The sequence below is a fragment of the Petaurus breviceps genome, unplaced genomic scaffold, assembly GCF_028583685.1.
Source record: "Petaurus breviceps papuanus isolate PSGF00001 unplaced genomic scaffold, PetGlider_PUasm1.0 37, whole genome shotgun sequence".
Classification (NCBI taxonomy): domain Eukaryota; kingdom Metazoa; phylum Chordata; class Mammalia; order Diprotodontia; family Petauridae; genus Petaurus; species Petaurus breviceps.
The window spans coordinates 100864802-100890886 of record NW_027186296.1 but is presented as its reverse complement, the minus strand read 5'-3'; the positions used below and the strand labels follow the sequence as shown (position 1 = coordinate 100890886).

The 26085-nt window shown below is 39.8% G+C and overlaps 1 protein-coding gene across 1 annotated transcript in view; it reads right to left on the bottom strand.

Moving 5' to 3' along the window:
- The window catches only part of DMBT1 (deleted in malignant brain tumors 1), a 495581-nt gene that overhangs the window by 466547 nt on the left and 2949 nt on the right, over positions 1–26085 (bottom strand). The window contains 7 exon segments of the mRNA XM_069097407.1: positions 2523–2579; positions 3586–3615; positions 5247–5614; positions 11478–11490; positions 11912–12321; positions 16231–16246; positions 17878–17889. Coding sequence (XP_068953508.1) covers positions 2523–2579; positions 3586–3615; positions 5247–5614; positions 11478–11490; positions 11912–12321; positions 16231–16246; positions 17878–17889 — 906 coding nt within the window.

Here is a 26085-nt window from a genome sequence, read left to right as displayed (position 1 = left end):
CTCGACCCTGGCATCTGTCTCCTCCATTCACCAGTGTCAAGGCCACACCAGAATCTACTCCAAGAGACAGAGGGAGAGGGAACAATTTCTTTTCAGTGTCCTTTCTCAGGAATGAAATCTCAAGGCTTTAGGCACTTCCCTCAAAGCTGGGAAGGGGCTGAAATTGCCGAGGTGGGAAGTCCCCTTTAGACAAACCTTAGTGCAAAAATAATAAAATGAAAAGTATACCAAAGGGCTACGCCATGCAGAAAAGGTGCATCTCCTTCCTTTGTTCCTCTCTAGTGGCAAGCTCAGCAGACCCTTCACATGCTATGCTTAAAATTCCCTAATTTATCCGACATTAAATAATGAAGACATCACTGGAATTTTCATTTACAAATGTCCTAAGAGCATCTCTGCCTCTTTTTGCATCTTAATGGGCAGAACTTACTGTCTACAACACAATCAGGTATTAAAATGATCATTTGTTCATGTTTGGGCCTTTGGTCCCTCTGTATTGTGATTTATGAATATGATAAAAAATTTATTTTCATCTTCTCAGTCTGTGAATGTGTTATTTAAATAAGGAAGAAGGGGAAAAGGACAAAAGAGGGTTAAAAAAGGAAAAAGGGAAGGATAAAAGGAAATGAAGGAAGAAGAGAACAGAGGAAGATGAAAGTAAAGAAAAAAATACTGAAGCAGTAACTAGGAAGTACTGTTTTCCTCCTGAATGTGATGAAATACTTTTCCCTGGAAAGACACTTAAAATCTGAGAGTTTCTTTAGACCTCTTGTTTCTTTGGCACAAAATGGCAATGACCTGTTAATATCCAGAATAATTCCTAACTAGACTTTCAGGACAGAATTCATCTACCAGCTCCAGGGACAATGAAAATTGGAATGCAGGAAAAACACACAGTGCTTCCTTGGATCACAGTCTATTTCCCTGGTCTGGGGCATACTAGCAAAATGGGCCAAAATCGGTCCTACAACAGGTTCTGGGACATAGTGAAATGAGTGACAACAAGGAACTGACAATAAAATTCCAGTGATGTTTTTTCTGGAGCCAAAAAAGCCTGATCAGCAGGAAAGGAAGCATGGAGAATCTATACCCATGCAATTGACACTATGTTCAAGAATCTTCAGCTTCCATTAGATCTCCTATATTCCTGCACTGCAATCTGGACCTACATCTGCACATGTAGCATCAGTGAAGAAAGTCCACTCTGAACACTCATCCCATATTCCTATATCCCATATTCCAAATGAGAACAAAGACTCCGTGCAAACAAAACCTTGACTACTGAGAGATATGAGGTGGGAGTGAGCCCTGGGATCTGACTGCCTTCAATCTGTCATGGTTTATCCCCTAGGCTCTTCATGAAAGGAAAGAGTAAAAGAGATTGTGAGTCATCACCTTACAAGCAAAAACCTTCCCACACAATGGTCCAAAAGCACCAGTTTCAACCAATGAAGGAGAGTTTGAGTTGGTGTGATGGCAAGCACAGAATTGGTTCACACCTTGTTTCAGCTGTTGAATTAACACCTTGTTTCAGTTTCTTAAGAAACAGAACAAGTAAACTCCACAACTTCTGAACTCCTGGGGAGGAGCTAATGACTATAAGGCGAGCCCCCCAACAGCTAGAGACAGCATTAACTGGGAAGAGGGCTGTTGTGGTGGCAGTCAAGAAGGAGAAACTTGTGGGATCCCGGCAGTCTGTTTGCCTGCTCTATCTGTGCTGAAGTTTGTTTAGAATACTTTGTGTTGGAGGGGAGGAAAAGATTTAATTTGGAACCTGAGGATCTCTCAAAATATTCCCCACAATATACCATCATGACTTTTATGAGGTCTAATGGTGACAGACTGCTACATAAAGGCAAGAAGAAATAGATTTCCCTGTTCACAAGCAGTAGTGACTAAAGGTCCATCTCTTATCAGTCCACACAAAAGGAAAAGCTTTGGCTTCAGGATCAGCCTGAAGAGTGAAGGACATATTGAGGACAAATTTATTCACAACCTGATTTACCCACAGGTAGAGTTGTGCTCATAGAGAATACATCTCGAAACTCAGACAGAAGGATAGAAGAACCGGTATGAGACCTTAGCCTTGAGGCTTTATTTCATACCTGCATGCATTCATGTAAGTTGTCCCTTTCTCATGGAATGCACTCCTTCCTCATCTCTCTTTGGCTTTCATAATGTCCAACTTCCACCAAGGCTCACCTTCGGTCCCATCTCTGTCCTGACGTCTTCCCTCATCCCCTCAACTTCAACCCTCTTCACCTACACTTACCTTGTTCCATGCTTATCCTCACACACCGTGCAGCCTCCTAACAAACTGCAAATTTGTGGAGCCAGGAAGGTTTCCATTTTTATATGTGTATCCACAGGGAATAGCACAGGCCTTGGACATTTCATGCACTTAATAAAAGAGGGTGGAATAATGGAATTGCTATTTAAAGATTCTCACATCTTCCTAGTGACTCTTCTCTAAAACTCATTAGAGATTCACAAAAAGGCAAAGGCAAGATAAGAAGCATTACCTGTTCCAACTGATGTTGTGTGTAAAGGTGACTCAGTAGTTGGAAAGGCTGTAGGTGCTAGAAGTGAAAAAGATCAAATTCAGTGTCATCCCAGCATTAGAAGTTACAAACTCAAACTGCCCATATTCTCACTAAGGACCACAAACGCAGTCATGAGAAACTCTTCCTTAGATAGTCTTTTAGGAGAGCACCACATTGTCACTTCTTCGGGTATATTTGTTTTCAAAAGGAGAGGACTGGACAAGTTGCAAATAAACTGGAATTAAAGAGCTAAAATCATACAAGGCTGAATAATATTTTCTTTGGGAAAGAACAGCTAGAGGGAAAAAATGGAAAGAGGAGAGGGGGAAAACAATGTGGGGAAATGAAGTGAAAGGAAGGGAAGACAAAGGAGGACAAGGGACATGAATAAATTAAAAGGAATCTGTTTTTGTAAACTTAAGAGATAAGAAGTTGTGCATAGCAGGTAGAAATCTTAGTTACTGTTCAGTAATCTCAAAATCAGCATGAAAAATTAAAGGGAGGAAATAATGCAAGGTTTATCAAATTCAAAACTAAAAGAAAAGAATGGGTAGGAGGAAGAAAAATAGCAGAGGGAATGAGACAACAGAAGATGAGAACAGACAAAAGCAATAGAGGTTGGAATTTTAAACTGCAGAGAAAAGATTAAGTTATAGTCACATAATTAGATAGAAATGACATTTTAGCTATGCCCTGAAAGTTTTAAAATAAAGAGTAGACATGGCACTGCTTTTTTCAGGAAGCTTTCATTAGTAGTACTTCCAAAACTGAAAGAATCAAAAGAACAAATTCTAACTCAGAGTAACTGGAACCATGAAAGAACTTGGCCAATAGGCCAAAATCTGGGACTCATCCCAGCACCCAGAAATGGTCAGGCTGATGGAAGTAGAATTAGTATAAAGGTTCTTAACATTACCTCCATTGAAATCACACCTAACTCTACAGAGGAGAAAAGCACCATCTCTCTATAATACTCAAAGGTAAATCAGGGATTTCTCCTATAGAAATCCATGATGTTGAATAGGGAAGAACTCAGACTTACCAAAGTAGAGTGGACTGGATGTGCTGGCTTCTACAAAAGAGGGAAGGTCAAATCAGACATGGACCCAATTTAGAGACAGATGTCACAGATGGGAAGAGGAAGTCAATACTCCCAACCCACCGAGGAATGAAGGGTGTATATAGCATGAATTATGAAAATCAAAAACAAATTCAAAGAGTCACAGAATTTGAGATTTGAAAGGAATCTTAACTGCAAACTAGGCAAACACGAGAGGAAAGGAATCCCCATCACAGCACTCCTGGCTAGTGGCTGTGAACTCTCTTCTTGAAAAATGCCAAAACAGAAATACAAGGAGGATTCATTTGAAGGCAGGACATTGAACTATGCTGGCTGACCTTGGGGACAAAGAAAATGGGCCACTATTAGTCGTACAACCAATCAGCAGTATTATCTATGATTCGTAACCAGTATGACATAGCCAGCACAGAGTCAAGCCCAATGAGGCCCAATTAGAGGTCAAGAATTAAGAGCTCAGGCATTGGACCAAAAAAGTGAGAAATCTCAGTTCAAGTATCAGTACTTCTCACTTTCTAGCTAGATAATCTTTGGTCAATCCCTTATCAGCCCTCAGGCTCTGTTTCCTCATCTTTTACAGACTTAAATTGGAAATGATTGCACAAGCTCTAGCCCTCCCTTGACTAGCATCAAGGAATGAAGGACTGGGGCATCTGGGAGGCACAGTGAACCCAGCACAGACACTGCAGTCAGGAGGACACGGGTTCAGATCCTACCTCAGATACTTGACACTTAACAAGAAGTTTTACCTTGGGCAGGTCACTTAACCCCATTTGCCCTGTCTTCCCCTCTCCAAAAATTAAAAGAAAAAGAGAAAAATAAATAAATCGTCATCAATAAAGTGAGTTTTTGTTCATCTGAGTGATAAGAACTATATTATGCTTGATGATTGTGCCACTGGGGAAAAGGACCATAACTGATTATTTCAAGTGAAAATGTGGGGAAGATGTTTTCTGAAAGACTAGTGTCTGTTCCCTACAGAGTACATGCAAATATTCTCCTCCAGACAAAGGTTTTCTCTTATCTACGGAGCTTCACATTGTTCAAATTGAAAGAAATATTCCTTTTTTAGAGAAAAAAATCAATATTGCACTCAAACAAAAAACACCTCTGATTTCTTTGAAATTTCTAAAAATTACCAAAGGGCATGAGGAAGAGAATGATAGGACAATAAATAGAGAACCAGAAGACATATGAGAGCTATCCATTCAGATCTCTTCTGTTCACTTATAAGGAAACTGAGGCCTAGAGTGATTAAGTAACTTACCAAGGGCATAAAAATTATGAGACAGAGTCAAACCTTTTACCTGGTCCTCTGACTCACAGACTATGACTTGCCCCCAGCACAGCTATTTTTCTGAACAATCCCTACTTTGAAGTGTTATCACTGTCACTGGAGTAAAGGAAAGTGAGTACATTTTGAAAAAATAAAGTGAATTCTCTCCCTCAATCCAGCAGTCACTGTTTTTCAGTGCTCTCCTAATCTGAGAAACTTGTGGACATTTCTGAGTAATCAGAAACCCTCAGCAAGTTCTGTACAAAAAGAATCTCAGCCAGGAAGAAAGATGCCCTGACAGGATGCACTCTAGAACAGAAGCAGCAGGTGTTTCCCAGAGAGGCAATACCTGAGCAGATGACACTGGCGTCCTCACTGTGCCCACAGTTGTGGACCAGCCACCCATTGTGGGGACAGGACCACAGATAGGACTCAGACCCAGAACACCGCAGGTCATCCAGGACAATCTTTCCACTGCCCTGGCCAAAATGGGCATTTCCTGGAGCTGACACAGCATAGCCACAGCCCAGCTGCCTGCAGACCACGTTGGCATCAGTCAAATCCCAGTAGTCATCACAAACAGTGCCCCAGGATCCTTGGTACAGCACTTCAACTCGGCCCTGGCATCTGTCTCCTCCATTCACCAGTGTCAAGGCCACACCAGAATCTAATCCAAGGGAGAGAGGGAGAGGGAACAATTCCATTTCAGTGTTCTTTCTCAGGAATGAAATCTCAAGCCTTTAGGCACTTCGCTCAAAGCTCAGAAGGGGCTGAAATTGCTGAGGTGGGAAGTCCCCTTTAGACAAGGCTTAGTGCAAAAATAACATAATGAGAAGGATACCAAAGAGCTATGCCATCCACAAAAGATATTACTCCTTCCTTTGTTCCTCCATAGTTAAAAGATCAGCAGACTCTTCACTTGCCATGAGGATATGACAAAACCTATTTTTAAAAAATTCTTCTGGTTAGCCAGTGTACGAGTTATTTGAAGAAGGAGGAAGAGGAAAAGTGAAAAAGAGGGTAAATAAAGGAGAAAAGGGAAAGTAGAGAAGAGTGAAATATGGAAGAAAGGAAAGAAAAAAACACATTGAAGGAGCAGGTAGGAAGTACTATTTTCTTCCTGAAAGTGCTCATTTAGACCTCCTCTTTCTTTGGCATATAATGTCAATGGCCTATTCAAATCCAAAATAACTATTAGCCTTGGTTTCGGGACAGAATCCACCTACCACCTCCAAGGACAATGAAAATTTAAATAAAGGAAATACACATGGTGCTTCCTTGGTCAACAGACTTAACTCATTGGCCAGAGTCATACTAGCAAAATGGTCCAAATTCAGTCCTACAACAGCTTCTAGGACATACTACAGGAGCTAAAACCAAAGAATGTGGAACAAGGGGCAATTTCTAGTTCTTACAAAGATGTTCTCTAGCACCAAAAATGTCTGATAAGGGGCAGGAGCCAAGATGGTGGCATAGAAGGAGGAAAATTCTGTGAGCTCCTGCAACAACCACCTCAAATATCTATAAAATGAGACTAAACAAATTTAAGAACTACAGATCCCACAAAGTGACAGAGAGAAACAAATCTCCCACTGAAGGCATCCTGGAAGACCAACAGGAGGGATCCATAACACTGAGCTGGGAACCTAGTGCAGCCCCACATGAGCCCTGTGATTTTGTCCTCAGGGCAGCCCTGACCAGCTACTGCCAGAGCAGACTTCAGGAGAGTGCATCACCAGGACCTGTGGAAGCTTCCAGACTCCTCAACCCTTAAACACCAAAAGGCAAGTATACGATCAGTCGGGAACTCCATCGGAAAAGAAGAGCATGGTCTGGCCCCTGCCCCCAGGGTAAGAGGAGGCAGAGTTAGGGTGGCTGCAGCTGTTTCCCCAAGAGGCTTCCTCCAAAGCTCCTGGCCCACAGATCATAAGGGGACCAAGAGACCATTCAAAGAGTAATTGCTCTTGCTTTAACCTGCTTGGATCTGGATCATTGCCTTGGGTGGAGGCCCTGCATGTGTGGCCAGTGGGCCAGAGCACATGGGGGATTCAGAGATGGCACCTTTCTAGTAGTTTTGGCAGCTGCAAAAAGCCCAGCGATTTGGGACAAACTGTCCTCTCTGAAAGCAGAGTTCCACCATGGAAAAGTGCTCAAAAGGCAAGTATTGAGTGGCAACATGAGCAAGCAGAGGAAGCAAAGCAAGGAGAGTAATCAAACCTTAGATTCCTTTTTTGGGGACAAAAAGATCAAAACATGGAATGGGAGGAAGAAATCAAAGTCAGAATTCCTGCCTCAAAATCTTCCAAGAAGGGGCAGCCAGGTGGCTTAGCAAGTAACAGCACCAGCCCCAGTGTCAGGATGACCTGGGGATCGGATCCGGGCTCTGATACTTAGCACCGCACCCAAAAATAACTGGCCATGTAACCTTTAGCAAGTTACTTAACCCCAATTACTTAAAAAAAAAGCTTCCAAGAAAAATATGAACTGATTACTGGGCATGGAGGCACTCAAGAAGGATTTTGAAACTCAAGTAAGAGAAGTGGAGGAAAAAGTGGGAAGAAAAATGATAATGATGCAAGAAAATCATGAAAAGAGAGTCAACAAACTGACTGAGGAAAAGAACTCCTTAAAAATTATACTAACTCAAATGGCAAAAGAGGCACAAAAAGCTAATGAGGAGAAGAATGCCTTAAAAAGCCTAATTTGCCAGATGGAAAAGGAATTTCAAAAACTCACTGAAGAGAATCATTTTTTCAAAATTAGATTGAAGCAATTGGAAGCTAATGACTTTATGAGAAATCAAGATACTATAAAACAGATTCAAACAAATGAAAAAATAGAAGGCAATGTGAAGTATCTCACTGGAAAAACCACTGACCTGGAAAATAGATCCAGGAGAGATAATTTAAAAACTATTAGACTACCTGGGAGCCCTGATCAACAAAAGAACCTCTAAATCATCCTTCAAGAAATTTTCAAGGAAAATTACCTTGATGTTTTAGAACCAGAGGGAAAAGTAGAGGTTGAAAGAATCCACTGATCACCTCTTGAAAAAGATCCCAAAAAGAAAACTCCCAGGAATATTATAGCCAAATTCTAGAGTTCCCAGTTCAATGAGAAAATATCACAATTAGACAGGAAGGAACAACTTTACTATTGTGGAAACACAATCAAGCTAACACAAGTTCTAGCAGCTTCTATATTAAGGGATCGAAGGGCATGGAATATCATATTCCAGAGGGCAAAGGATCTGGGATCAAAACCAAGAATGACCTACCCAGCAAAACTGAGTATAATATTTCAGGGTAAAATATGGGCAATCAATGAAATAGAGGACTTTCAATCATTCTTGATGGAAAAACCAGAGTTGAACACAAAATTTGACGTTCAAATAATGAAGCAAGAGAAGCATGAGAAGATTAACAGGGAAAAGAAATCATAAGGAACTTATTGAAGTTGAACTATTTACCTTCCTACATGGACAAATAATAATTATAACTCATAAGAAGACTTTTATCATGAGGATAGTTGAAGGGAATATATGTGTATATATATATATATATACATACATACCTACATGCATGCATACATATGTAGGGTTATATAGAATGCTATATGTGCATATAAATACATATATGAGTGTGTGTATATATGTGTACATCTACACATAGACAGAGAGCACAGGGTCAGCTGAATAGGAAGGGATGATATCTAAAAAATAAAATTAAGAGGTGAGAAAGGAATATAATGAGAGGAGATAGGGAGAGACAGAATAGGTTAAATTATCTCATATAAAAGAGGCAAGAGAAAATTGTTGCAATGGAGGGAAGAACAGGAAGGTGAAAGGGAATGGGTCAACCATACTCATTGGATTTGGCTTAAGGAAGAAATAACATATACACTAAATTGAGTATCTTACTCTACAGGAAAGCAGGGGGGAAGAATATAAGGGGGGAGGGGTGATAGAAGGGAGGTCATATTGGAGGGAGGGTAGTTAGAAGCACACACTTTTGAAAAGGGACAGGGTGAAAGGAGAAAATAGAATAAGTCAGCGGCAGGATAGGAAGGAGAGTAATAAAAAAAAAGCATTACCTGTTCCAACTGATGTTGTGTGTAAAGGCGACTCAGTAGTTGGAAAGGTTGTAGGTGCTAGAAGCGAAAAAGATAAAATTCAGTCGCATCCCAGAATTAGAGGATACGAACTGAAAGTAACTTCCCATATTGTCACTAACGACCACAAATGCAGTCATGAGAAACTCTTCCTTAGATAGTCTTTTAGGAGAGGACAACATTGTCACGTTCTGAGGGTGTATTTGTTTTCAAAATGAGAGGATTGGACAAGTTGCAAATAAACTGGAAGGAAAGGCATTTCTTAAAAGAGCTAAAATCATGCAAGGTTCAGTAATAAGTATTTTGGGAAAGAAAGGCCCAGAGGGCAAAAACACAGCAATGGAAAGAAGAGAGGGGGGAAAAACAATGGGGTAAATGAAGTGAAAGGAAGGGAAGATAGAGGAGGGCAAGGGACATGAAATAAATTTTAAAGAATTTTTTATTACAAACTTAAGAGATAAGAAATTCTGGATAGCAAGTAGAAACCATAGTCACTGTTCAGTTATCTCAAAATCATAGCATGAAAAATTAAAGAGTGGTAATAAGGCAAGGTTGATCAAATTCCAAACTAAAAGAAGAGAAGGGGGAGGAGGAAGAAAAATAGCGGAGGGGAAGAGACAACAGAAGATGGGGACAGAAACAATAGCAGTTGCGATTTTAAGGTGCACAGGAGAGATTAACCTTCATTCACATAATTGGACAGAAATGGCAATTTAGCTATGCCCAGAAAGTTTTAAAACAAAGTGTAGAGGGGCGGCCAGGTGGCACAGTGAATAGAGCACCAGCCCTGGGATCAGGGGGACCTGAGTTCAAATCCAACCTCAGACACTTAACACTTACTAGCCAGGTGACCTTGGGCAAAGCACTTAACCCCAATTGCCCTGCCTTCCCCCTACAAAAAATGGCAAAAAATATAAATAAAAAGTAGACATGGTGACTTTTTATACAGGAAGCTTTTTTGGTAGTATTTGTAAAACTAAAAGAATCAAAAGAATAAATTTTAACTCTAAATAATCGTAGCCATAACGGAACTTGGCCAATAGGACAAAATCCAGAACCCATCCCAGCACTCAGGAAGGGTCAGTCTGATGGAAGAAATATTTGGTGGCAAGAACTAAAATAAAGTTTCTTAACATTAACTCCCTTCAAGTCATACCTAACTCTGCAGAGGAGAAAAGTATCATCTCTCTACAATACTCAAAGTTAAACCAGGGATTTCTCCTATAGAAACCCATGATGTTGAATAAGAAAGAACTCAGACTTACCGAAGTAGGGTGGACTGGTTGTGCTGGCTTCTACAAGACAGAGAAGGTCAAATCAGACATGGGCAGATGAGAACAGGAAGTCAATACTCCCAGCCCCACAAGGAATAAGGGAAGTACATAGTATAAATCACAAGTATCAACAACAAACTCACAGTCACAGAATTTGATATTTGAAAGGAATCCTAACAGCAACCTAGGCCAACACATGATGCAAGGAATCCCCATCACAGCACGCCTGGCTAGTGGCTGTGCACTCTCTTCTTGAACAATTCCAGGATGATAGTGCAGAGGGGAATCATTTCATGGCAGGGCAATGACCTAGGCAGACTGGCCTTGGGGCCAAAGAAAATGGGCAACTAGGGATGCCTAGGTGGTGCAGTGAGTAAAGTGCCGGCACCGGAGTCAGGAAGACCCAAGTTCGGTTCCGGCCTCAGACACTTAACACCCACACAAAAAACTAGCCGTGTAACCTTGGGCAAGTTACTTAACCACAATTTCCCTCCAAAAAAAATGGCAACTATTGGCCATATAACCAATCAATAATATGACCTCTGACTCCTAACCAATATGATATAACCATCACAGAGTCAAACCCATGGAGGCCCAAATAGAAGTCAAGAACTAAGAGCTAAGGGCACTGTTACCAAAAAAGTGAGAAATCTGGGTTCAAATTTCAGCACTTTGCCACCTCCTAGTTAGACAATCTTTGTTCAATACCTTAACATCTCTCAGGCTCAGTTTCCAGTCTTTCACAACCTTAAGTTGGGAATGATTGCTCAAGCTCTAGCCTTTCTCGAGTAGCATCAAGAAACTAAGTGCCATCAACAAAGTGTGTTTTTTGTCCATCTGAGCATTCAGAACAATATTATGCTTCATAATTGTGCCATTGGGGAAAAGGACCATAACTGATTCTTTCGACTTAAAGTATAGGGAGAATGTTTTCTGAAAGACTAGTCTCTGTTCCCTATAGAGGACACGCAAGTATTCTCCACCAGACAAAGGCTTTATCTTGTCCAAAAGGCTTATCTGTCCATTGTTCAGATTGAAAGGAGTATTCCCTTATTTGAGGAAAAAGAAATTGGCCTCAAACTATTTGGAAGAAAAGCTGGAACCTTTGATTCCTTTGAAATTTTATCTAATGGGGATGAGTAACAGAATGATAAGATAATAAATTTAGAGCTTGAAGAGATATCAAATGTATACACTGTGGCCTCTTCTCTTTACCTATAAGCAAACTGAAGCCCAGAGTGTTTAAGTAACTCACAAAGGGCATAGAAATAATTAGAGACAGAGTCAAACTTTTTACCCAGTCCTCTGACTAACAGACTATAACTCGTCCCCCAGCACAGCCTATTCCATGAACAATCCTTTGAATCTGAACAATGCTTTGAAGTGTTATCACTGTCACTGGAGCAAAGGAAAGTGAGTAGTTTTTGAAAAAATAAAGTGAATTCTCTTCCTAAATCCAGCAGTCACTGTTTTTCAGTGTTCTCCAACTCAAAGAAACTCGTGTTCATGTCTGAGCAAGAAGAAATCCTCAACGATCTCTGAAGAAAAAGAATCTCAGTCAGGAAGAAAGATGCCCTGACAGAATGCACTCCAGAACTGAAGCAGCAGGTGTTTCCCAGAGAGGCAATACCTGAGCAGATGACACTGGCGTCCTCACTGTGCCCACAGTTGTGGACCAGCCACCCATTGTGGGGACAGGACCACAGATAGGACTCAGACCCAGAACATCGCAGGTTATCCAGGATAATCTTTCCACTGCCCTGGCCAAAATGGGCATTTCCTGGAGCTGACACAGCATAGCCACAGCCCAGCTGCCTGCAGACCACGTTGGCATCAGTCAAATCCCAGTCGTCATCACACACGGTGCCCCAGGATCCTTGGTACAGCACTTCAACTCGGCCCTGGCATCTGTCTCCTCCATTCACCAGTGTCAAAGCCACATCAGAATCTACTCCAAGAGAGAGAGGGAGAGGGAACAATTCTTTTTCAGTGTCCTTCCTCAGGAATGAAATCTCAAGGCTTTAGGCACTTCCCTCAAAGCTCAGAAGGGGCTGCAATTGCTGAGGTGGGAACTCCCATCCAGACAAGCCTTAGTGCAAAAATAACAGAATGAGAAGGATGCCAAAGGGCTATGCCATCTACAAAAGATATTACTCCTTCCTTTGTTCTTCCCTAGTCAAAAGATCAGCAGACTTTTCACTTGCCAAGTGTAAAATTCCCAGATTTATCCTACATGACATTATGAAGACCTCACTGGAATTTTTATTTTCAAATGTACTAAGTCCATCACTACAGTACCTCTTATAGCATCTTAATGGGCAGAACTTTCTGTCTATAACAATGATGTATTAAAATGCTCATTTTTTCACGGTTGTACTTTTTTTCATCTGACTAGATTGTGAAGAAATAGTTGAAGAAGGAGGAAGGGGGAAAGGGTGACAGAGGGTGAGAAAGAGAAGTAAAAAAGGCCATGAAGGAAGAAGAAAAGAGTTGAAGGTGGCAGAAAGGAAAGAAAGCAAAAATAAAAAGATTGAAAGAGCAAGTAGGAAATACTGGTTTTTCTCCTGAAATAATGAAATACTTTTCTCTGGTAAGACACGTAAAATCTGACAGCTAATTGGGACCTTCTACTTCTTTGGCACAAAATGGCAATGACCTGTCCACATCCAGAATAATTCTTTGTCTTAGTTTCAGGACAGAAAACATCCATCACCTCCAGGGACAATGAAAACTGGAGTGTAGAAAAATACAAAAGCATTCTTTGTGTCACTCTCTGCATCCTTGGCCAGGGTCATACTTGCAAAATGGTCCAAACTCAGTCCTAGACCAAGTTTTAGAATAAAGTACTACGGCTGACATCAGGGAGAGTAGAACATGGGACAATTTGTGGTTGTTCCAGTATTGATTTTCTGGGGCAAAAAAAGCCTAATCATCAGATAAGGAAACATGGCAAATCTTGAGCCATGTAGTTGACACTGTCTTTAAGAATCTTCAGCTTCCATTAGATTTCCCACATTGCCACATGGGAATCTGAACTTATGCCTACACATGTAGCATTAGGGAACAGAAACCACTCTGAAACCTCATTCCATTTTGTACATTAACAGAAAGCCCTGTGCAATGAGGACCTTCCCATGAGAGCCATGATTACTGAGAAATATGAGGTGGCAGTGAACCCGCTGATCTGACTGCCCTCAATCTGTCATGGTTTATCCCCGAGGCCCTTCATGAAAGGAAAGATTAAAAGAGGTTGTGGACCATCCCCTTACAAGCAAAAATATTACCCACCATGGTCCAAAAGCACCAGTTTCGACAAGTGAAGGAGAGGTTGGTTTGGAGTAGAGGAAAAGATTTAATTTGGAAGCTGAGAATCAATCTCTCAAAGTATTCCACAAAATATACCATCACGCAAAGTATGAGATCTAATGGTGGTTGCATACTACATGAATGCAAAAAGGAAATAGATTTCACTACTCATTAGCAGTAGTGACTAATGGTCCATCTCTTATCAGTTCACACAGAAGGGAAGAGCTTTGGCTTCAGGATAAGCCTGAGGAGTTAAGGATATACTGAGGACGAATTTATTCATGACCTGATCTATTCACAGAAAAAGTTGTCTTTGATTATATCTCAAAACTGAGGGAAAAAAAGCTAGATGAAAGGATATGATACCTCCAACTCAAGATTCTTTCATGCCTGCATGCATTCATGAAAGTTGCCCTTCCTCATACAGTGCTCTCCTTCCTCACTTCTCTCTGCCTTTCACAATGCCTGACTTCCACCAAGGTTCGCCTTCAGTCCCATCTCTATCATGACGTCTTCCCTCATACCCTCAGTTTTAGTCCTCTTCAAACTCCACTTACCTTGTTTCATTCTTATCCCCACACACCATACAGCCTCCTAGCAAACTGCAAATCTGGGGAGGCAGGAAGGTATGCATTTTTATATGTGTATGCACAGTGACTAGCACATGCCTTGAAGATTTGATGCACTTAATAGAATGGTGTGGAATTAATTGAAGTGCTCTTTAAAGATGCTCACATCTTCCTACCAACTCTTCTCTAAAACTCCTTAGAGATTCACGAAAAGAGAAAGGCAAGATAAGAAGCATTACCTGTTCCATATGTTGTGCGTAAAGGTGATTGAGTAATTGCAGAGTCTGTTGTTCCTAGAAGTGAAGAGATCAAATTCAATCTCCTCTCAGGATTAGAGGGTATTCACTCAAAGTAACTACTCCTTTTCTTACTAACTACCAAAATTTGAGCATGAGAAACACTTCCTAAGATGATCTTTGAGGAAAGCATCATATTGTCACTTTCTGTGGGTCTTTTTCTTTTTCAAATGTGGGGATTAGAAAAGTTGCAAATAAACTGGAATTAAAGGCATTTCTTTATAAAGCTAAAATCATGCAAGATTCATTCTTGGGAAAAGGAATGGTGGATATAGCAAAGCAAAGCAATAGAAAGGTGAAAGGGGAAGAAATAATGGGGAAAATGAAGTAAAGGGAAGGCAAAAGAAAGGAGGGTAAGGGAAATGAAATAAATGATAAAGAATCTGCCATTATAAACTTAAAAGATATGTTGTGGATAGCAGGTAGAAATAAGTGACTATTCAGTAATCTTAAAATAATAGCTCGAAAAATTAAAGAGTGGAAGTGATGTAAGATTGATTAAATTCAAAACTAAAAGAAGAGAAGAGGAAGGAGTAAGAGAAAAAAACTAGATGGTCTTTGGTCAATCCCTCAGACTCAGTTTCCTCCTCTTTTACAGCCTTAAATAGGGAATGATTGCTCAAGCTCTAGCCTTCTTTGACAAACAACAAGAAATGAAGTGCCATCAATAAGGTCAACATCCAGAATAACTCCTTATTCTTCAGGACAGAGAATATCTACAACCTCCAGGGACAATGAAAATTGGAGTGTAGGAAAAATACAAAAGGATCCTTGCTCCACTCTCAGCATGCTTAGCCAGGATCATACTAGCAAAATGGTCCAAACTCAGTCCTGCACCAGATTCTATAATATAGTACTATGGCAGATACCAGGGAGAGTGGAACACAGAACAACTTGTGGTTCTTCCAGTGCTGTTTTTCTGGATCCAAAAAAGCCTGATCCACAGGCAAGGAAACATGGTGAATCTTGAGCCATATAGTTGACTCTGTGTTTAAGAATCTTCAGATTCCATTAGGTTTCCTATGTGGGAATCTGAACTTACACCTACACATGTAGAATTAGGGAACAGAACCCACTCTGGAACCTCATCCAATATTCTACATTAACAGAAAGCCCTCTGCAATGAGGACCTTCCCATGAGAGACATGGTTACTGAGAAATATGAGGTGGCAGTGAACCCTCTCGTGTGACTGACCTCAATCCCTCATGGTTTATCCCTGAGGCTCTTCATGAAAGGAAAGATTAAAAGAGGTCATGGGGCCATCAGCATAAAGGCAAAGATCCCACATCAGGATCCAGAATCACCAGATTCAATCAATGAAGGAAATTTTGGGTTGGAGTAGAGGAAAGGATTTAATTTGGAACTTGAGACTCTCTCAAAATATTCTCCAAAATAAACCAAAATGCCAAGTATGAGATCTGATGGTCACAGAACTCTACATAAATGAAAAATGGAAATATACTTCACTATTCATTAGTAGCAGTGACTAAAGGTCCATCTTTTCTTTTAAGGGTACACAGAAGGGAAAAGCCTTGGCTTCAAGATAAACCCTATGAATTAAGGAGATATTGAGGATGAATTTATTCACAACCTGATCTACTAATAGATACATTTTGGACATAGACAGTATATCTCAAAACAGAGAAGAAAGGATAAATGAACTGATAAGAGACCTCCAACTCCAGCCTTTCTCATATCTGCATGCATTCATGGAAGTTGTCCTTCCCCATGGAATGCTCTCCTTCCTCATCTCTCTCTGCCTTTCACAATGCCTGACTTCCACCAAGGTTCAGCTTTGATCCCATCTCTTTCATGACATCTTCCCTCCTCCCCTCAGCTTTAACACTCTTCACCTCCACTTGCCTTGTTACATGCTTATTCCACATACCATACACCCAACTACCAAACTGCAAATTTGGGGAGGCAGGAAGGCATCCATTTTTATATGAGTATGCACAGTGACTAGCACGTCTTGAATATTTGATGCATTTAATAGAAGACTGTGGAATAAATTGAATTGCTATTTCAAGATGCTCGCATCTACATATCAGCTCTTCTCTAAATCTCATTAGGGTTTCACAAAAAGGCAGGGGACAAGAGAAGAAGCATTAGCTGTTTCATATGTCATTGTGCTGAAAGGAGATTCAGTAGTGACAAAGTCTGTTGTTACTAGAAGTGAAAAGATGAAATTCAATCTCCTCTCAGGGTTAGAGGGTATTTCCTCATACTAACTACTCTTTTTCTCACTAACTACCACAAATATGGGCATGAGAAACACTTCCTAAGATGGTCTTTTGGGAGGGCATCATATTGTAACCTTCTTTGGATCTGTTTCTTTTGCAAATGATGAGATTGGGAAAGTTCCAAATCAACTGAAATTAAAGGAATTTCTTTAAATAGCAAATATCATGGAAGGTTCAGAAACACATTCTTGGGAAAAGAAATGGTGGATACAGCAAAGCAAAGCAATGTAAAGTGGAAAGGGGGAAGAAACAATGGGGGGAAATGAAGTAAAGGGAAGGGAAGAGAAAGGAAGGCAAAGGAGGGGCAGCTAGGTGGCACAGTGAATAAAGCACTGACCCTGAAGTCAGGAGGACCTGGGTTCAAATCCAACCTCAAACACTTAACACTTACTATCTGTGTGACCTTGGGCAAATCACTTTACCCCAACTGCCCAGTATTCCCCTTTCCTAAAAAAAAAAAGGAAGGCAAGGGACATGAAGTAAATCATTAAGAATCTGTTATTGCAAACTTAAGAGATAAGAAATTGTGGGTAGCAGGAAGAAACCATAGTGACTATTCAATAATCTTAAAATAATAGTTTGAAAAATCAAATCGTGGAAGTAAAGCAAGGTTTGTTAAATTCAAAACTAAGAGAAGAGAAGAGGGAGGAGAAAGAGAAAAAAATCAGAGGAGCAGGTGAAAAGAGGGGAAGGGACAACAGAGGATGGAAAGAGACAAAAACAATAGAGTTTAGGATTTTAAACTACAGAGGAGACATTAACCTTCATTCACATAATGGGCTACAAATAACAATTTTGCTATTCCCTGAAAGTTTTAAAATAAAGAGTAGACATGGCCACTTTTTATATGAGAAGCTTTCTTTGGTGGTATTTGTAAAACTAAAAGAATCAAAAGAACAAATGCTAAATCTAAATAATTGGAGCCATAAAAGAACTTGGTCAATAGGACAAAATCTGGAACCCATCCCAACACCCAGGAAGGGTCAGTCTGCTGGAAGAAGTATTTGGGGGCTGGAACTAAAATAAAGCTTCTTAACATTACCTCCTTTCAAGTCATAGCTAACTACAGAGGAGAAAAGCACCATCTCTCTACAGTAATCATAGTTAAATCAGGGTTTTCTCATATAGAAACCCATGATGTTGAAGGAGAAAAAACTCAGATTTACCAATGTAGGGTGTACTGGGTGAGCTGGCTCCTACAAGACAGAGAAGGTCAAATCAAACCTTTAGCTTCCTAGGAAACTGAAAGTTTGGGGAGGCAGGAAGGTATCCATTTTTATGAGTATGCACAATGACTAGCACATGCCTTGAACATTTGATGCACTTAATAAAAGAGTGTGGAATAAATTGAATTGCTATTTCAAGATGCTCGCATCTACATATCAGCTCTTGTCTAAATCTCATTAGAGATTCTCAAAAAGGGAGGGGGAAAGATAAGAAGCATTACCTGTTCCATATGCTACTGCTTCTGAAGTTGATTCCACAGTTGTAAAGTCTGGAGTGCCTTGAAGTGAAAAGATCAAATTCAATCTCATCTCAGGATTAGAGCATATTCCCTCAAAGTAACTGCTTGTTTTCTCACTAACTACCAAAAATATGGGCATGAGAAACACTTCCTAAGATGGTCTTTGAGGAGAGCATCAGAGTGTCACCTTCTCTGGGTCTGTTTGTTTTGAAAATGAGAGGACTGGAGAAGGTGAAAATAAACTGGAATTAAAGGTATATCTTTAAAGACCTATGATCATTCAAGGTTTAGTAATATGTTATTTGGAAAAAGGAATAGAGGAGAAAGCAAAGCAATGGAAAGGGAAGAGGTGGAAGAAATAATGGGAGAAAAGAAAGAGAAGTCAAAGAAAGGAAAGGGAGAGGAAAGAAATGAAAAAGACTGTTATTATAAACTTAAGAGATAAGAAATTGTGAATAACAGGCAGATCCCAGAGTCACTATTCAATTATCTCAATATAAAAGCTTGAAAAACAAAACAGTGGAAGTCATACAAGATTTATAAAAATCAAACTAAAAGAAGAGAAGGGGGAGGAAGAGAAACAAGATCAGAGGTGAAAGTGAAATGAGGGGAAGAGACAGCAGAAGATGAGAAGAGACCAATCAATAGAGGGTAGACTTTTAAACTGCAGAGGAGAGATTCAACTTCCTTCAGGAAATTGGCTAGATGTGACAATTTCACTATGGCCTGAAAGTTCTAAAATAAGAAGTAAATATGGGCACTTTTTATATGGTAAGCTTTCTTTGATAGTATTTCTAAAACCAAAAGAATCAAAGGAATAAATTCTAACTCACAGCAATTGGAGTCATAATGGAACTTGGCCTATAGGACAAAATCTCAGACCCTTCCCAGCACCCAGGAAAGGTGAGTCTGATGGAAGAAATATTTAAGGGCTAGAACTAAAATAAAGTCCTTAACATTACCTCTGTTCAAGTCATACCTAACTCTATAGTGAAGAGGCACAATCTCTCTCCAGTACTAGAAAATAATTCATAGTTTTCTCATATAGAAACCCATGATGTTGAATAAGAAAGGACTCTGTTCCATCAGATTTACCAGTGTTGGCTGGTTTAGTGAACTGGCTTCTATATGACAGAGAAGGTCAAATCAGGCACAGACCCATTTTAGAGACAGATGTCACAGGTAGGAAGAGGAAGTCAACCCCATCCTCCCACTGAGGAATGAAGGAAAATCACATAGACTAATAATACATTACATAAATCACACAGTCACAGAATTTGATATTTGTAAGGAATCGTAAAAGCAACCCAGGTCAACGCATGATGAAAGGAATCCCTATCACAGCACTCTTGGTTAGTGCTTGTGCACTCCCTCTTTGAAGAATTCCAGGAGAGTTGTGCAAAAAGCATTCATTTGAAGGGACATCACTGAGCAATGTTGATTGACCTTTGGGCCAAAGAGAATGCACTACTGTTAGCCACATCACTGTCAACATTGTTACCATTGAATCCTAACCAGTATTACATAGCCATCGCAGAGTCAAACCCAATAAGGACCAATTAGAGGTCAAGAACCAAGAGCTAAATTCACTGGACCGAAACCCGAGAAAACTGGGTTCAAGTCTCAGCACTTTGTCATTTCCTAGCTAGAAGATCTTTAGCCAATCTCTTAACATCCCTCATGCTCTGTTTCCTCATCTTTAATAAACTTAGGTTGGAAATGATTATTCAAGTTCTAGCCTTCCTTGAGTAGCATCAAGAAACTAAGTGCCATGGCGCAGCTAGGTGGCACAGTGAATAGAGCACCGGCCCTGGAGTAAGGAGGACCTGAGTTCAAATCCGGCCTCAGACACTCAACACAAAAAACTAGCCTTGTGACCTTGGGCAAGTCACTTAAGCCCAATTGCCCTACTTCCCCCCCCCTCCAAAAAAGCAAACAAAAACAATAAAAAAAAGACAAAGAAACTAAGTGCCATCAATAAATTTTGCTTTGGCTCGTCAGAGTGATCAGAATATTAAAGGAAAGTGGGAGGGAATGTGAGAAGGAGAGAAGAAAGGAAAGAATGAAATAAAGAGAGAAAATAATGAATGAAGGCAGGGAGGAAAGAAAGTACAGAGAATAAAACCAAGAGAAAAAGGAATAGAAAGAAACTTTGTCCTCCACAAAGTGAAGAGAAAAGTTTCTATGGAAATATACTTAACATTTGAAAGATGATTCTGTTTCTCCCACATAAATCTGTTTTGAGCTATTCATATCCAGAATAATTCCTCTGTATGGTTTCAGACCAAATGGCATTTACTCCTCTAGTAATGATGAGAATTTGTAAAGTAGGAAAATTGAATGGGAATTGCTTGTTCCATGTTTGTAAGGGGACATCTTTGTAAGATGGTTCAAACTCAGTCAGGTGGATTACAGGCTCTGAGATAGCACAGTGGCAGAAACTGAAGGATTGGAACAAAGAGTAATTTGTAGATGTCCCAATGATTGCTTTCTGGATCCAAAAACTTCAACTGTTATTGATGAGATATGGTGTATATTGGACCATGTAAATAATGTTGTATTAAACATTTTGATATCCATGAGAATCTCCTACATTCCCATGTAATTTTCTAAACCTGCTCATAGGGCAAAAAGGTAGACTTTGTGGTGATCTCTATCCCTAGGGGAAAAAAATGTGCTGTTTATGAACTACCCTCCTTACTCTCCTCTTTCCTCCTGGTGGTGATCAAGGACAATTTTTCAAGATGCCAAAATGAGAATAATCTTGTCAGAAATAAATGCCAGGTTCCTTTTTTACAAAACAGTCCAGATCTTTCTATGACAACCTTAGGAGGCCTTGTGTTGGGAGTTCCAATCTCCAACAAAGAAAGTATTCTCAAAAAAAAATCCATCAATCTTTTTCAGTATGATACATTTAAAAGATAATACTGGTAGTCACTAATGTATGTGATATAGACATATACTCAATGATATGATAATTTAAAGTTTTCAAAGTGTTTTGCATATAATATCATATTTGATCCCCACAGTGACCATTTGGGGTTGGTGATCTTATTATCCCCATCTTAGAAATAAGAAAATGGAGATCAAGAAAATCAAGCGACTTGACCTGGTTCATATATAACTTATAATTGTCAAAGGTAAGATTCCAACTCAGAGTCTTCCTGACTCTGAGTCCAGCAGTCTGTCTATGATGCAAGCACCTGATGATGGTACTGTCTATCAAGGCCCAAAAATAAGTAAACAGGGTATTCCAAAATCTTAATGTTAATTTATTAAGCTATTAAGACCTGAAATTGCCCTAAGACTTTTGAGATACCCTATACTGATTAGAGGTTGCTGAAGACCCAACCTCTCAAATCAGGATTTCTGAACTAAAGAGAATGATTTTGACTCAAGATTGCTTATTGAATTCTTTGGAAATTGATAGGCGACTACTGATTCCCATCTCTAAACACAGTTTGCACACAGCAAGAATGTCATCCATGAAGATGGCAGAGTAGAAGCAGGACCGCCACTTGGCTCCAGCTTCCACCTTCCCCAATCCATGTAAAAAGAGGACTCTGAACAAACTTTGGAGCTGCAGAACCCACAAAATGACACCAAGAAGCTAATCTCCCATTGAGGACAGCCTGGCAGGCTGGCAGGAATCGGCCAGCACATCCATGTGGAAGCCAAGCCCAGGCCTGAGTGAGATAGAGGTTTTAGCCCCAGGGTAGGCCTGACCAGCCTATGATTGGAGGGACTCCAGATCACCAGCAGCTGTGGCTGTTTCCAGATTTATCAACACATAGATGCAAAGGACAAAGTGAGAGGTCAGTGCAGTGTGGATTTTGGGACCAGCAGTTAGGAGAACATCGGCTTTTGCCCCCAGGACAAGAAGCTGCTGAGACCCCTGGCATAGCCAGTGCCATGTGGCAACTTCAACTCCTGGCCTGCAGAGTGTAGGGGGACCAAGCAACCAATCTGAGGGGTAATCACTCTTGCTTTAACCTGCTTGGATCTGGATTGCACTCTAGGGTAGAGATCCTGGAGTGTGTGACCAGCCTGACAAAGCGTGTGGAAGCTTCAGAGAGGGCACCCAACTAATACCTCTGGCAGCTGAGAAAACCCCAGCATTTGGGATGACACCTCCCCTGTCAGGTGGCAGAGTCCTACTGTGGCAAAAAGCCCAGGGGTCAAGTAACTGAGGGGCAATATGACCAGGCAAAGGAAACAAAACAAACAGAAGAATCCAACATTAGACTCCTATTTTGGGGACAAAAAGGAGCAAAGCATGGAACAGGAGGAAGACAGTGAAGTCAGAACTCCTGCACCAAAAGCTTCAAAGGAAAATCTGAGCTGGTTACAGGCCATAGAGGACCTTAAGAAGCAGATAAGAAAAGTGGAGGAAAAATTGGGAAGAGAAATTAGAACGATGAAAGAAAATTATGAAATGAGAGTCAACAGCCTGACTGAGGAAAATCACACCTTAAAAAACAGACTAACTCAATTGGCAAAAGAGGCTCAAAAAGGCAATGAGGAGAAGAATGCCTTAAAAAGCTGACCTTGCCAGATGGAAAAAGAAGCTCAAAAGCTCAATGAGGAGAATCATTCCCTCAGATTTAGAATGGAGCAAATGGAAGCTAGTGACTTTATGAGAAATCAAGATACTATTAAACAGATCCAAACAAATTAAGAATAGAAGGCAATGTGAAATAACTCATGGGAAAAACCACTGACCTGGAAAATAGATCCAGGAGAGATAATTTGAAAATTATTGGACTACCTGAAAGCCATGATCAAAGAAAGAACCTAGAAATCATCCTCTAAGAAATTCTCAAGGAAAATTGCCCTAAAGGCAAAATAGAGGTTGAAAGAATCCACTAATCACCTCCTGAAAAAGATCCCAAAAAGAAAACTCCTAGGAATATTATAGCCAGGTTCTGGAATTCCCAGATCAAGGAGAGAATATTACAAGCAGCCAGGAAGAAACAATTTTAATATTGTGGAAACAAAATCAGATAACCCAGGATCTGGTAGCTTCTACACTGAGGGATCGAAGGGCCTGGAATATGATATTCTGGAGGGCAGAGGAGCTGGGATTAAAACCAAGAATCACCTACCCAGCAAAACTGAGTATCGTGTTTCAGGGGAAAATATGGTCATTCAGTGGAATAGAGGACTTTCAAGCATTCTTAATGAAAAAACCAGAGTTGAATAGAAAATTTGACATTCAGATACAAGAAGCAAGAGAAGCTTGAGAAGGTAAACAGGGAAAAGAAATCAAAAGCCACTTATCAAAGTTGAACTATTAACATTCCTACATGGAAAAACAATAATTTTAACTGATGAAACTTTTCTCAGTATGAAAATAGTTGAAGGGAATAGAAATATATATATATATATATATATATACATATACATATATATGTCTATATCAGAGGGTATACAGGCATATGAATACATATGTGAATGTGTGTATACATGTTTACAGGTATACATAGATAGAGTGCACAGGACCAAGTTAATAGGAAGGGATGATGCTTAAAAGGTGAAATTAAGATGTGATAGAGGAATATAATGAGAGGAGATGGAAAGAGACGGAATGGGGTAAACTATCTCATATGGAAGAGGGAAAGGAAAATGGTTACAATGGAGGGGAAGAATAGGAAGGCAAAAGGGAATGGGTCAACCTTATTCTCATTGAATTTGGCTCAGGGAGGGAATAAAATACACACTAAATAGGGTATCTCACCCTATAGGAGAATGGGGGGAAAGGGATGAGAGGGGGGGATGATGGAAGGGAGGGCAGGCTGGGAGGGAGGAGGGAGATATAGTCAGTCTTTTACAATATATCTTCTATGTTAGTGTTTTGCATTAGCTACACTTGTACAACCTATACTGAACTGCTTATCTTCCCAGTAAGGGTTGGTGACAAGGGAGAAAAGGAATGAATCTGGAATTCAAAGTTTTAAAATCAAATGTTTAAAATTATATATATATATATATATGTATATATATTATTATTATTAATACTATTTTACATGTAATTGGGAAATAAGATATACAGGCACTGGGGCATAGAGTTCCACCATGCCCTACTGGAAAAGTCGAAAGGGATATGAGAGAAGATATGGGAGAGAACAGATTGGAGGAGGCGATATCCTATGGGATTGCTATTTTGGGGTGGTGGGTAGGGGAAAAATGGGGAGAAAATTTGTAATAAAACCTGGTGGAAATTAATGATGTAAATCAGAAGTTAATAAAGCATTTGAAAAATGAGAAAAATAAAAGAATGTCATCCATGCTCTCCTCTCTGCCCCCTCAGTGCTCTACAAAAAAGCAGTCAATACTCTCACTTTGATTCAATAAATGTAGCCCCCCTCCGAGTAGATGGTCAGTCACAGGGCTCATATTTAGTTTGGTGATGAAACAATAGATATGAAACCCTGGGCTTTAGAAATTCTACATTCAGAAGTGACCATCTCTATACATGTAGATTAGCTGCAGAGAGTCTTTCTAACATGAGATGATTTTATCTAAGCTATGACATATAAGTATATATTTGACCTTTATCTGATCTTTTATTTGACCTTTGAACTTGACACTATATCTAATATCTTCATGTGCACTGTCAGGAACTATCCCTTTTGCCCAGAAGGTGCTCCCTCCCCATATCTCTCCATCTTTCAGAATACCTAACTTTCATCAGGGATTACCTCAGGTTCCATCTCCATTGTGAAGTCTTCCCTCACTCCCCTCCTATCCCCCTCCCCCATCAGAATCCATTATGCCTCTCCTTACCTTATATTATGCTTATGTACAGATATCATGCAGCCCCCTAACAAATTTAAAATTTTGGGGGACAGGAATGCATCCATTTTTATATGTATATCAGCAGTAACTAGAACATTTGATGAACTTAATAACTGTATGTGAAATAAAATGAATTGATATTTAAAGATGTTCACATCTCTGGACCAGTGTTTTTCTCTGCCTAAATCTCATTACAGATTCACAAAAATGGAATTTAAGGATAAGAAGCATTATCTCTTCCATATATTATTGTGTTAAAATGTGACTGAGTTGTTTCAAAGGTTGTCTGTCCTAAAAGAGAAAAATTCCAATTCAGTCTCATCTCAGGATAAAGGGTATTCCCTCAGAGATTGCTTATTTCATTACTAACTACCACAGATCATGTTGTCATATTCTCTGAATTTGTTTGTTTTCAAAATGAGAGAACAGGGCAAGTTGCAAATAACCTAGAATTAAAGGCATTTCTTTAAAAAGCTAAAATCAAGTAAGGTTCAGTAATGTGTTTTTGGGAGAAGGAATGGAGGGGAAAGGAAAGCAAGCAAAATAAAGGAAGGAGGAAAGAATAATGGCAAAAGAGAAATGAAGGGAAATCAAGTGGAGAGAAAATAAATTTAAGATATAAGGAATATGGACAGCAGGTAACTATAGTAACTATAAAAAGATCTCAGAAACAAAGTCTGAAGAAAAACAGTGAAAGTAATGCAAGGTTTGCTCAATATAAAACTAAAGGAAGAGAAGGGGGAAGGTAAAAGAGATATAAGGGAAAGTTTTAAAAAGAGGGGAAGAGACACAGGAGACAAAAGCAGACAAAAGGAATAGAATCTAGAATTTTAAACTACTGATATGACAGAATAAACTTGATTCACATTATTTACTAGAAATGACCAATTACCGAGTTTCCCCGATAATAAGACACTGTCTTATTATTTTTTTTGGACAGAAAAACACCAGAGGGCTTATTTTCAGGGGAGGGCTTATTTTAATGAACATTGACAGCAATTTTAATAAACAGGTAAATGTGAACAAAAAAATGTACCTTTATTCAATAAGCAAATCACTGGGGAAGAACAGGATGATGCGCTCACTGCTGCAGCTCTGATTGGATGCAGCTCGGAGCGCGGTGTGT